The sequence below is a fragment of the Nyctereutes procyonoides genome, unplaced genomic scaffold (assembly GCF_905146905.1).
Source record: "Nyctereutes procyonoides isolate TBG_1078 unplaced genomic scaffold, NYPRO_anot_genome, whole genome shotgun sequence".
Lineage (NCBI taxonomy): Eukaryota > Metazoa > Chordata > Mammalia > Carnivora > Canidae > Nyctereutes > Nyctereutes procyonoides.
The window spans coordinates 47,801,785-47,814,252 of NW_026575135.1; the positions used below are offsets into that span (position 1 = coordinate 47,801,785).

General features: G+C 55.7%; 1 protein-coding gene across 4 annotated transcripts in view; it reads left to right on the top strand.

The window, feature by feature from the left end:
* SIL1 (SIL1 nucleotide exchange factor) overlaps positions 1-10,845 on the top strand; it is a 217,782-nt gene extending 206,937 nt beyond the window's left edge. For all 4 annotated transcript variants that reach the window (XM_055301915.1, XM_055301914.1, XM_055301916.1 and 1 more), the window contains exons 8-10: positions 7,734-7,830; positions 8,253-8,417; positions 10,325-10,845. In XM_055301915.1, the coding sequence (XP_055157890.1) occupies positions 7,734-7,830; positions 8,253-8,417; positions 10,325-10,681 (619 nt within the window). In that variant the 3' untranslated portion in view covers positions 10,682-10,845. The remainder of the gene's footprint in view (positions 1-7,733; positions 7,831-8,252; positions 8,418-10,324) is intronic.
* The last annotated feature ends 1,623 nt before the right edge of the window (positions 10,846-12,468 follow it).

Here is a 12,468-nt window from a genome sequence, read left to right on the forward strand (position 1 = left end):
GTATAGCACCTTGTGCAGGAACGTCTTGAGCCAGAAAGTGAGGAAGTGCTGAGAGAAGGATGGAAATAAGTAAAAGAGACACTGAGGGCAGAATGAAAAGGCTCTGGTGGTTAAATCAGAGATGGTTTGAGCATCAAAATAAACAATGATAGAAATAGATTATAACCCATAGATTAATCGAGAAGCCATGAATCTATGCTGATAGAAATGAATGAGTGAGAAAGTAGAAGAGCCTCCTTTTGCGTGGAGTGCCAGCACGTACAGGGAGGAGTCATCCCTGAACATATAGAACTAGTGGGAGAAAGTTTGATGAGGAGCAGGCCGTCTTCATGTCTCGAAGTGTGTCTCCCCACAGAATATGTATTAGATTCAAAGGGGCAAATGACATCTTTACAATGGAGAAATCTGGCAGACGCCACTGTGACCAGTGATCAAAGTGAGCATGGCCCCTTGTGGGCCCCTCTGATGAGACGCACTGAGAGAGACTGCTTGTGCGGTTCCTGCCAACACCAACGCGTGGAACCTCAGTCTAACCATGGGAAGACATCAGACTGAGGAATATTTTACGACTGGCCTGCGCTCTTCAAAACTGTCGGTATCGTGAAAGACAAACACAGGCTAAGGGGGGAGTGTCAGGTCGAGGGGTCTTGAGGCGTGCTGCTGAGGTCATTGTGCCAAGTCCTGGATTGCATCCGAGACCAAAATTGTTCTTAGAAAAAGGATATTTTGGGGAGTGGGTAAAATCCGAATATCAGTAGATCATATATTAATTTCCTCATTTGATAATTGTACTCGGTTCTTATGAGGGAGACACACTTGCTATATTCAGGGGTAAAGGGGCAACTTTCAAATGTTTCAGGAGAGAAAATAATATATCTAAATATGTAAAGAAAGAAAATTAAAAAGCAGGTGCAGTAAAATGTTAACAATTGGCGAATCTTAATGGGAGTTCCTTTACTGTTTTGTAACTTTTCTGTAAGTTAGTTTTCTGGGTCATTTTCTGTAATTTTTAAAGTGCCCAATCTGAAATCATTTAAGGGTAAAATAACACAGTGTTCCTGGTGATGGTCATGTAGCATTATATGTGAGAGTGATCAGAGGCCTATTAAGATTCTTTAGGGCTACACGCTGAGGCCGTTTCTCTTTGGGGTGGGGGGTGGAGGTTGGATTTGATGTGGGTCTTTGTGCATGCCCTGCATGTGCAATGGAGGCCTCTTACAGCCACTCCTATGGACACTGTCGTTGAGGTGGCCTGCGTGTGTCCCACGTTTGCTTACATGACTGGCTTCTGGTTGGAGCTGTTTATGCGTAGGCCCAGCGATACTCCTACCCCCCAGGTCCAGATGGAATCTCTGGAGTGGCCCGTGTGCTTCCCATCATCCTTGCTGTGGCATGAGCCTCATGTTATAAGCTGTATGTTCTGGTTCTCCTGGGGGCTGCATGTCCACGTGGAAGAGTTGTATGTGGCATTTATTCTTTCGGTGAACCTATTCTGTGTTTATTCAGGTTGGTAACTGTCCATCTCTTGACTGACTAGTTGATTGCTTACCCCCATGAATTCCTGGATGGCAAGCCAATATCGACCCCTAACGAACTACCTATTTCAGGGTTGCACATCCTGTAAATCCTTGTGTTCCACAGATGATTAGGACCTTGCACTGGGGCACAACAAGTGAGGCCAGCAGAGAAGGCATCATTCTCTCTGGGCAGGAAGGGGAGCGGGTACCAACCACTTCCTCGGACGGGATTGCAGACGATCCACCTGACCATGTCCTGCCCTGAGATAGGCCCCCTCTCCACACCACATGGAATCTTCCCTGGAAGTATTTCACAACAATGGCACTTTTATCCCTTTGTTGTTAAGACAATGAAAAAGAAATTATCATGTTACTTAGAAATGTTGTGAGGACTCATGAGAGCACAGGCCCTGACGTGTGGACAAGCATAGAGTCTGGGTTCCGACCAGGACCCGATGACACAGACTCTGTTTGGGGATTTCATCTTGGTATTTACTCAGCCCCACGTGATAAGTCAACCTAAGCCTTATTTTCCAGAACTCTGCCTTTTCCAGTTTTTATCCTTTTCCAGTCATTCAAACTCCGTCTTCAGTCCTCATTGTCCAGTTCCCCCCAGACAGGATCTCTGTGTACTATTACCGAGCATGCAGCCCGGACACCAGCCCCATCTGCCATGTGGCTGTGCGACTGTACAGTTGCACGGGACCCACCCTCAACCCGACCCGGGCTTGGTTTCAGGCTCTGCCCTCACCATCTTGAAGTTTCTAAGAGTTTTCTCACGTGACCCCCACATCTCCATTTTTTCCCCCCACATCTCCATTTTGCACTGGGCCTAAAAACTATGTAGCCAGTCCTGAGTGTCAGAGAGGGAGAGGCCACTCAGGAACCTTCATTGGGCAGCACTCTCCTGGGGTCCCTGAACAGGCGTGGCCGTGCTCCCTGGGATCGGCTCTCCCACCTTCCCCCAGGCTGCCCCCCAGGCTGCCCCCCAGATGTTCAGTTAGCTAACATGATCTCTGACCCTCGGCAAATTGCCTCCATCGGCTACCCTGACCCCACCATGATTACGTGGTTTCTGCACATGTAATCATTTCTGTTTCTGTGATCTGTCCCCCTAGCCCCACCCAAGATTTACAGAGTCGAAGCTGTTGCTTTCCCTCTGCACAGAGGCAGCTGACTCACCTGCTGATTGTGAGCATCCCAGGAACCCAAGTGCTAATGGTGTTTATTCAGCCCAGCCGGCTTAGCCTGGAACAAGGTTTGGTCTCATCTCATCAGAGACGAGCTCGTCCTTAATATCCTTCTGTTGACTGAGCACAGCAGCGCCACGATGTCGCTGAGAGGCATGCCAGGCCCCTGCCCCCCTGATGCGCTCAACTCCCCAACTGTCAGGCCACCCACCTTCCCTCCACAAGAACCGCCTTTCCACCCCACCCCTGCACAGGCCACAGCTCCGTCCTGAGCCTGCAGATGGGGTTTGAGGCTGGCACCCATGTGCCCAGGCATCTGTGTTCCAAAGGGTATGGTCTGGGTGCCTCGTAGCTAACTCCATGTGATCATAATGTCTCCATCACATTACACTGGTGGCATTTTGGTTCATTAGCTGTCGTATCTTCAATGCCAAGTAGCCGAAGCTCTGCCTCCCAGGAGAGGAAACAGAAGTGGAGGGATGTGTCCCAGGTCATCAGCTCACATACACAGCATTCCCACCCAGCATTCCCCAGGCCCTGGCCCTTGCAGGTCCCCTAACCTCACTCTGTTGCTTGGGGCATTTCATCCCCCAGAGGACACAGTGATGAACATGCAGAGCCCCTACGGCTGAGCTTCCAGGGGAGGGGGAGGTTCTGGGAGCACATTGGTATCTGTCCCTCGCAGCGGGCTGCTCAGACTCCCTGCCCTGCCTGGTGGCCTGAGTGTCATTGGGAGACACACGCTCCTTCCCCAGCCACCCTCTGTTGTGTTCCTCAGCCTTTCGGCTGGACAGAATTAAGACTGTTTTCGGAGGGAATTATATGGAACCCCTAAAGTGTATGTGGCACCACTGAAGCCTGGGGAGGCCCACAGTCACTTGGGCACCTGACCATTTAAATTGGTCAGGAAAAAAGGCCCTGGGCTGGAGGCTGCACCTGGCCACAGACCCATGGTCTGCCAGACTTGCTCTACTCACCCGGGTTCTTGGGGCCTCTGTTCTGGGCGAGGAAGTAGAGTTATTGCCCTACGAAAGTGATCTTAGTAAGGAACAAAGTACCAGGCTTTCACTTTCCACTCTCGCACCTTTCTCTCAGAGCTCTGTTGTGTCCTGCCTTGATTAGCTGCTCTCCTAGGGGAGGCGGTAGGACACAGCCATTTTCATCGTGACTGTGGGTGCTCCTGGCTGATAGCAGCCTGTCTTCTAGAGACGAGGACTACTTTCTATCCTGACTCCATTGTCGACTCAGGACTTGGGTTGCTCAGGCCTGGGCGGCCCATAGAGGCCATGGTAGTGGTGAACTAAGATGGACCCATGCTCCATCCACAAGCCCTTCCTTGTGGCTAAGGGGGTTGGGACCCACCCCATGAGGACCATAAGCCTTAGAAGAAGCAGCAGTGTCTCAAGGGAAAGGAGGCAAGGGTGTCATACTGGGAGGGGGATTGAGGGAGGGTGGGCAGACAAACCTGACCTGACCTAAGCGTACTGGGTCATGCCTCGCTCACCATGTCCCCCTGTCTCCTCTCCTATCCCTAGGGCCCCTGTCCTGAGGCAGACTCTGCTCCTAGGCCCTCTCTGGTGTCTGTGTGCCTTGAAAGGACTTGTTACCAACTCTGATTTTTTTTTATAAATTTTTATTTATTTATGATAGTCACAGAGAGAGAGAGAGAGAGAGAGAGAGAGGCAGAGGCAGAGACACAGGCAGAGGGAGAAGCAGGCTCCATGCACCGGGAGCCCGACGTGGGATTCGATCCCGGGTCTCCAGGATCGCGCCCTGAGCCAAAGGCAGGCGCCAAACCGTTGAGCCACCCAGGGATCCCCACCAACTCTGATTTTACTTTGGGTTTGATGTGTGCTGAAGGAGGAGGAGCAGGGTGGGATCTGCTTGCTGGGCTAAGCCTGGGCCTGCATCACCCTTCCTGGGCCCCGGCCAGCAGCCCTCCTTGGTGCTGCCAGCAGCATGGCCACCTGACCTGCACTGGTGCCCCTCATCAGCTGCACCTTTTGGCTCCCTTCACCGTGGCTTTCCAGGGCAGCTGTCCATTGAACGGTCTCACCTCCACACACCCACTCAGGCACCTGTCCTTCCTCCTGTCCATGAGCTGTCTTCCTCAGCATCTCTCCTCCAGGCCAGCCTTCCTGGCTTTTCCAGCCCAGACCTTCCTGTTGTCTCTCAGAACCACCACAGGCCTTAGGTTCAGAACCTCCTGGTCTGGCCTAATGTTACATATCATTCATTCATTCTGTAACTTCTAAGTAAAGTCTGACGGTGGGGTCTCCTCCCCTGTGAGCCTGGCTTGTTCTGTGGCCGAGAGCTGGCTGAGCTTCCTCGAAGACCTGTCCTGCCTGTGGGGCTCCTCCAAGCAGTGGCTCACCCCGATATCTTTCCTGGGACAGACTGCTATCTGGCCCTCCGTGACTCACACTGGGGCTTCTATGGACAAGGAAAGTGAGGGGCATCTGTCTCTTACAGGCTTTGGCATCTTGTCTTTCCTCCCCATCAGTTTATTCTCTGTTGGGAGGATCCCAGGGGTTTGCCTTCAGGGTCTGTGCCATCCCCTTTAGGCCCAGGTACTTTGTTTCTTGTCAGTGCCGTGGTTCCTTTAGGGATTTGAGCCTTCTGCCCCTTCCTAACAAGTGCGATATGGGTGAGCCCGGGTCCCCTCTTTCCCAGCACTGCCTCATGTTCACGACAGGGCTGCTGCTCTGGGTGGTGCCGGTTGGGCCCCCCTACCCAGCATGCCTAAGTGGGTCTCTTAGGACACCCCTTGTCTTCTGAGGTTAGCTCTAGGTCTTGTTCTCAGCACATCTGTGGACAAGCACAAAGCGTCAGGTGCTTCTCTGGGGCTCCTTGTCCCCACCACTCAGGGCCCATGAGGGATGGTGCTCCCTGTGAGGCTGCTGTGAGGTTGGGTCTCCACAGCCTCCCTTCCTTGGAGGCAGCTTTTGATGTGTGTGTGAATTTGTCAGCATGGTCGTCTTTTCCTAGAAGAGACCCTGCCTGTCGCGGGTGAGTGTTCCTCAGGCACGTGGCAGTATACACAGTCCTAATTAGCTCGCGCTTTGATGGAGCAGCTGCCTTTCTCAGGCAGGGGAAGCAGGGGCAGGGGTGGGCTGTAGTTCCCGGGCCCTGCACTGGCACCCACCTGCCTGTCTGGAGGGGAGCTGTCAGCCGTCCTTCCCCAGAGACCCAGCTCGTCTCCAGGCTGCTCCTCAGACACACCAAGGGAGCTGCAGTGGGACGGGCTGGCACCCACCCTGCACTACTTTATGGCCAGAAGGACACAGACAGGCGCCTCCCACATCAAGCAGGACAGCTGCCTCAGCGTGCTAAGTTGTGTTTGGAACTTGAAGCTGGGGGCTGCTAGGGTCAGGCTCCATCACGCGGCCACTGGGCCAGCTTTAATGGAGCACCTGCTATGTTACAGGCCGTCCGCTGCAGGCAGCATTGTGAACTCTCTCGTTATGTGTCTTCCATTTCCTTTGGGTCTCAGACCCTGCCTCCGGTGTGCAGGGTGCCTGGCGTGAGGGACCCTTGCCACAGGTGGGGGTTAGGAGGAAAGGTGCTTTTTGGGACTCTGGAGAGCTGATGGCCTTGCTGAGGTGAAGCAGCCAGAGCCAAGAGGAGATTCAGTGCCTTTTGTGTTTTTTGTCTTTTGTGGGTTTTATTTTTAAGATTTTATTTATTTATGAGAGACACAGAGAGAGAGAGGCAGAGACACAGGCAGAGGGAGAAGCAAGCTCCATGCAGGGAGCCCAATGTGGGATTCAATTCCGGGACTCCAGAATCATGCCCTGGGCCAAAGACAGTCGCTGAACCCCTGAGCCAACCGGGATCCCTGATTCAGTGCCTTTTGTGGGCCATCTGGGTGAGTGTGAGAGCTACTTGGTGACCCCTGGTCTGGCCCCTCCCCTTCCTTTTGGCCTCAGGCTTTTTAGGAGCCTGCCACCTTCTTCTCTGAGGCCTCCTAAGTGTCTAGGGAGGGAGCCTTCACCTCTCTCCTTCCTCGGGGGCCTAACCACACAGGTCCCTGTGCTTGGCACTTGCTCCCTAGTTGATCATTAATGTGATCTTGGAAAGCAAGAGGTTCCTAGGCATATCCCTTGCCTGGTACCCCGCCCCATGCAGGTCTCACCAGCCAGGTCCCTGTCGTTTCATCCAGGAGAGTCTTGCCTGAATGTTTGGACCTTCTCACTCTCTCCAGACAACAATGGGGAAAGGAGTTCCAGAGGCAGCTCCAGGTTTTGAGTGTCACAGGTTGCTGCGTGTTGGCTGGTGCAGCCCTGGTTGTGCAGGTGTTGATTCATTCTTGCCCTCTTTTCCTGGGCCCCATGACGTGGACTGTGTGCTGAATGCTAGGGGAGCTACTGTCACAGTGCGGAAGCATCTAGGCTGGTCCTGTTCTAGGATCTGCTCACCTTAAGAGGTTGTCTGGATCTCACTTGTTCCTCCTGTCCTTTTCCCACACCATTGACTGCATGTTGTCTGTGTGCCCCACCCAGGAGAGGCAAGGGTACTGGGTCCCAGCCTGTGGCCTAGAGGAGCTCCACTCAGAGGAGAACAGACCTTTTAGTAATTGCCCCCCCAGGGTATGACTGCCTGGGGTCATGGAAGGAAGAGGACGCAGTGGAGGCCGGGGGTGAGTGGGGGAAAGCTTTCCACCACTGGGACACCAAGTAGCACCTTTAGCATCAGGAGGTTTTTAAATGATAGAGGTAGTTTCCCTTCCCGGGATCACTCCCCTTTTGGCTGCCAGGTGATAGGACAGTGTGGGGGGAGCCTTTGGCCCTATCGTTTGGGCCACAGGCCTTTGTACCCAAGTGGACGTATAGCCCTGTGTCTGTTTACCCAGCTGTGTTCTAGCTTGTCCCAAGTAGGAGCCTCCCTTGGGCACCTTAGTTTTCCCCAGGGGGTTACTGGTGTGTTATCATCCCCCTACCCACCCATATCCAGGGGCTGAGTGTTGCGGCATGCCCCCAGCTATTTGGGAAGGTCGGTATCATGCTGTCCTGTGCTCTCTCCCTAGCAACCCAAAGGTCCAAGTAGAGGCCATTGAGGGAGGAGCCCTGCAGAAACTGCTGGTCATCTTGGCTACGGAGCAGCCTCTCACTGCGAAGAAGAAGGTATGTTTGTGCCTCTTACTCCTGCCCAGCCCCTAGCATAGCTGTGGAACCTGGAAGGCCAGGTTCACCCCTTTTACCCTTGGGGATCCGAGTGGTCGTGTATCCACTGGGTGGGTGGCATGAGGGGGGAGGTCCCACTCAACTCAGGCAGTGTGGCAGCTTCCAGGCAGGGCACCTGGAGGTCTCAGTTCAGCTACCATGGTAGTCTCGGGTACTGCTGAGACTGGCATCCTGTCTGGGCCATCACTGGGTGATGGTGAAGCTCTGACCTCTCCTCTGGCTATCACAGACCTGTGATCTAGGGTGTAGCTGTACTTGAGGGTGGCCAGTGAGGCCGAGAAGAGTGGAGCTGGGCTGTAGGAGTTGGGCCTCTGCTGGACCCTGGGCAGGGCCAACTCCACAAGTCTCCTCACTCTCTGCAGGTCCTGTTTGCACTGTGCTCCCTGCTACGCCACTTCCCCTACGCCCAACAACAGTTCCTGAAACTGGGGGGGCTGCAGGTCCTCAGGAGCCTGGTACAGGCCAAGGGCACAGAGGTGCTGGCCGTGCGTGTGGTTACTCTGCTTTATGACCTGGTCACTGAAAAGGTGAGTGCTCGGACCTTCCATGCCCCTGTGTCACCTCGCTTTATTTTGCTTCTGGCCATTTGACCCCAGCCCCTCCCGCATCTCGTCTTCCCTCCTGCCTTCCATCCTCCTAATGGTGCTCCTGGAAAGGATAATGTGTCAGCCTGTGCTGGGCAGACAGGGCTGCTGTGGGGCCTGAACCTAGAATCTCTGAGACTTCAGGGAAGATTCACAGGAGCTTTCCCATGGAGTGTCTTAGGGAAGATGACTGCTAAACTAAAAACTGGTGGCTGGTGAGGATGGGGAGGATGGAGGTGCTGACGGGCCAGGACAGGGTATACAGACAGAGGAGGCCACGGGACGGAAGACCAGAAACGGCCAGGAGCTGCCCTTCCTGGAGTGGCAGGTCATTTGGTTAAAGCCTAGGGTGGGGCGACGGGGAGCAGGTGGGGTGACGGTGGGGCTACAGGGACCCTATGAAGTGACTGGGAGCAGGTGGGGCGACAGGGAGCAGGTGGGGTGACAGGGAGCCTGTGGAGCGGAGTGGCTGTGTCTGGGGGCCTGTGAAGCAGCCAGAGCACCACTCAGCCAGAGGCTGCAATGATGCTGAATCTCAAGATTCTAGAAACCTGGATGTGCCTCCTCTGGGAGCTTTGGCTCTGGGCAAGGGCTCAAAATGTGTGCCCTCGGGGGCCTGGGACCCCTGTTGTTGCCACCCGGGAGGAGACTTGCCTACCAAAGTAGGCCCAACCCACTTCGGTCTTTGTGAGCCTAACAAATGTCCTGATTCTGGGGAGTGTAGACCTAGCCGGGTCCAGGTCCTGACTCCGTGGCTCCAGAGAGCTGTAGCAGGGCTTTCTCACTGGCTCTCTCTGGCCACACTCTCCCTGGAACAGTGACTGCGGGTTTGTGGTGCAAGGCTGGGTAGCCGCGGGCACCACTGCTGAGTGTGGGGGGCTGGGGCCCAGGCTGCCCTGCCTCTGCCCTGGACCGGGGATCAGAGCTGTGTGGTGCTGCCTCCAGGCCCACTCACTGCTGCGCACATGCCCCCCTCTCTCTGGGCCGACCTCACCTTCCATTCTTTTGGCTTGTATCTCCCCTTCCCTCTTTCCCTCTTTCCCTCCTTTTTCCTCTCTTTCTCTCTCTCCAAGCTGCAGAAACCCCAAACAGCAGGCAGCCGTGTGCTGCTCACATCCAGTTAATTGAGCCTGGGCCCAGTCAACTTCCTGGCAACGGGCTAGCAGGCTTGGAGAGGGACGTGCGTGTCAGCTTGGCCTCTCCCAGGAGAGACTGACCTCTTCCTGGTGCGCGAGGTGTCTCTTTGCTGTCCCAGCCCTGGAGTGGCAGGTGCACTGACACTGGCGTGTCCCCTCTCCCCTCACAGCTACCCTCGCTAGCTACCTCGGTGTGCTGTGTGTGCTCGCTGCCCCGGTGTGTGCTCCTGGAGGTCCTGAGGCAGCCATATCATCTCCACAAAAGAGATGACGCAGTGCCTGCCCAAGGCCATTTGGCCATCAGTGGTGGAGCAGGAATTTGAACCCAGACTGCTTGCCTCCACAGTACACTGCTGAACTAAATGTATCCTGCTGTTCAGGAATCATTCAGTTAATTTTCATTCTGCTAGACCATGAGCTCCTTGAGGGCAAGGATCATGGCTCCGCCTGGGATTCTCAGCACATTTTGGTTTCTGTGGCATATTGCACAGTTGTTTCTGATGGATGGACAGACCTATGGGTGGGTGAAAACGTGTGAAGCCATGAATCTAGCTAGTCTTCTCCACACTGGGCCTTTGCACCCCGAAAGTATGGAGGAAGACAGGGCAGGCGGCTGGTGAGCCCCATGCCCTCCTGTGTGAGTGACAGCGCTAACTGCTCTCTGTGTTCTCTCCCCCAACCTCCATCCCTGGTGCCCGCACGTGCGGATGGCAGATGTTTGCCGAGGAGGAGGCTGAACTGACCCAAGAGTCGTCCCCAGAGAAGCTGCAGCAGTATCGCCAGGTGCACCTGCTACCCGGCCTGCGGGAGCAAGGCTGGTGTGAGATCACCGCCCACCTCCTGGCACTCCCTGAGCATGACGCCCGAGAAAAGGTGCTACAGACGCTGGGTGCCCTCCTGGCCACCTGCCGGGACCGCTACCATCAGGACCCCCAGCTCAGCAGGATGCTGGTCAGCCTGCAGGCTGAGTACCAGGCTCTGGCTGCCCTGGAGCTCCGAGATGGCGAGGATGAGGGATACTTCCGGGAGCTGCTGGGCTCTATCAACAGCTTACTGAAGGAGCTGAGATGAGGCTGCTCCCTAACGCAGGGACCGGACTGGGACATCAGTGAGGCTGGCGGGCACCAGCTGGGGTGGGCTTCTCGGGTACACTGGCCAGGAGGGAGGACTTCCCTACTGGGGTTGCACACCATCCGGGCTGTGCTGGCTTGGCCATTAAATGGAGGTATGAGGGCCTCTGTGTGTCGTGTGTCTCTGCAGACTGGAGACAGCCCTGTGGTTGGGGGACTGCCTAGGACATCTCTAGGGTAGTTGGGCTGGTGCTCAGGTAGATGGGCACTGATGGTGGGTGGTCAGACCTGGGCACCCTGTGGTAGGCTTCCTGGGAGAGGTCTGGGCTCTGGAGTTGGAAAACCACCCAGGGCTTCCCAGGGCTCTTTACCACCCAGGGGTGTGTGACCCTGGGAAGTCATGTGTTCTCAGGTATCATGGGGACGGGGGTGCCTTGACATGAGAGAAAGCATGCCTGGCACCCATGATTGTCCCCCTCCCCCCAGCTCCTGGGGAAGGTCGGGGAATCGTCCCATGGCTCCCTGTACACTGTGCCCTGGAAATGGCTTGGAGGCCACTGACAGTCGTGGCAACCCAGGTGCCGTGTCTGCGGCCATCAGTGCTGGGACTCAGGGGAGGACTGGGGGCTGGCAGTGCCCCAGAGGCCCTGGCATAGGCCACATCCCTGGAGAGCTGTGGTCTCCCTAAGGCTGAAGCAGGAGCCCAGGCCCACCCAACCCATCTGACAGGAGGCCCCTCGCTGTGCCCCCGCCCCCCGTGTCACCACAGTGCTCTGTGGAGGAGGCCACCTCGGAGGTGGAGCAGCAGAGCCTGGCAAGTCCTGGCCCCCACCCCGCAGGACTGAGCCAGGCTAGGCACCTGCTGCACGTTGCCATGGCAACCCCGGCCCTGGGCTTTCCTGATTTGGATTCTGGTACGTTTGTTTTTCAGCCTTTCCCAGTGCCTCACGGGCTCACGCCTGCCTCCCCATCCAGGCCTGGCATGTAGAAATCTCGGGGTCACTAAGCTGCGGGGAAACTGAGGCCCAGACAAGCAGGGTAGTGGCTGGCTTCCTTCCCTGCGGTCCCTTAGCTCGGCCTCACACCCTCTCCTGCCCACCTCACGCCACAGCACACAGGAAGCTCGGGAGAGAGCTGTTGCCTGCACACATGCCTCCTGGGGGGCAGGAGGGACATAGCCTGTTGTGCCAGGGTAGGAGCCTCGAGGCTCAGGCCCCATGGGGACCAGACACAGAGGCTGCTACATGTTAGGTACTATCTGCCTCACTGCTTTTAAAACCTTAATTGCCTTTTGAATGTATCTTACAGATGAGGAAATCATGGATCTGAGAGGCTAAGTGCTCTGCCTGAGGTCACATGGCTTTTGGGTGGCAGAGCCAGGACTTGGGTCTCGCGTGCTGTGGAAGACTAGATGTCTCGGAAAGTGATGATGTGACTCTGACAGGCAGGGTAGGGGTCTGGGATGGAGGGTGGAACAGGGCAGGGTACAGAGAGGCGGTGCCAGGCCCTGGCTCAGGCCAGGGTCAAGACAGTGTCAGCAGACTCTGGGGGTGAATTTGAGGGGGGGATGCGGCTGTGAGCCCCTCTGGGAGCAAAGAACGAGGAGGGCTTGGGCTTGGGGACAGGTGTGGTGTGGGCCTCATCCTGGCTGAGGCTGGTGTGGAGGGCGGTGGACTGTTTGAAGGACCCACAGGTTCAAGAGCTGAAGGAAGGGACAAGGGTGAGGGGCCAAGGGGCTCACATGGAGCAACAAGGTCAAGGGGAGCACTTGGTCCAGCATCTCGTCCA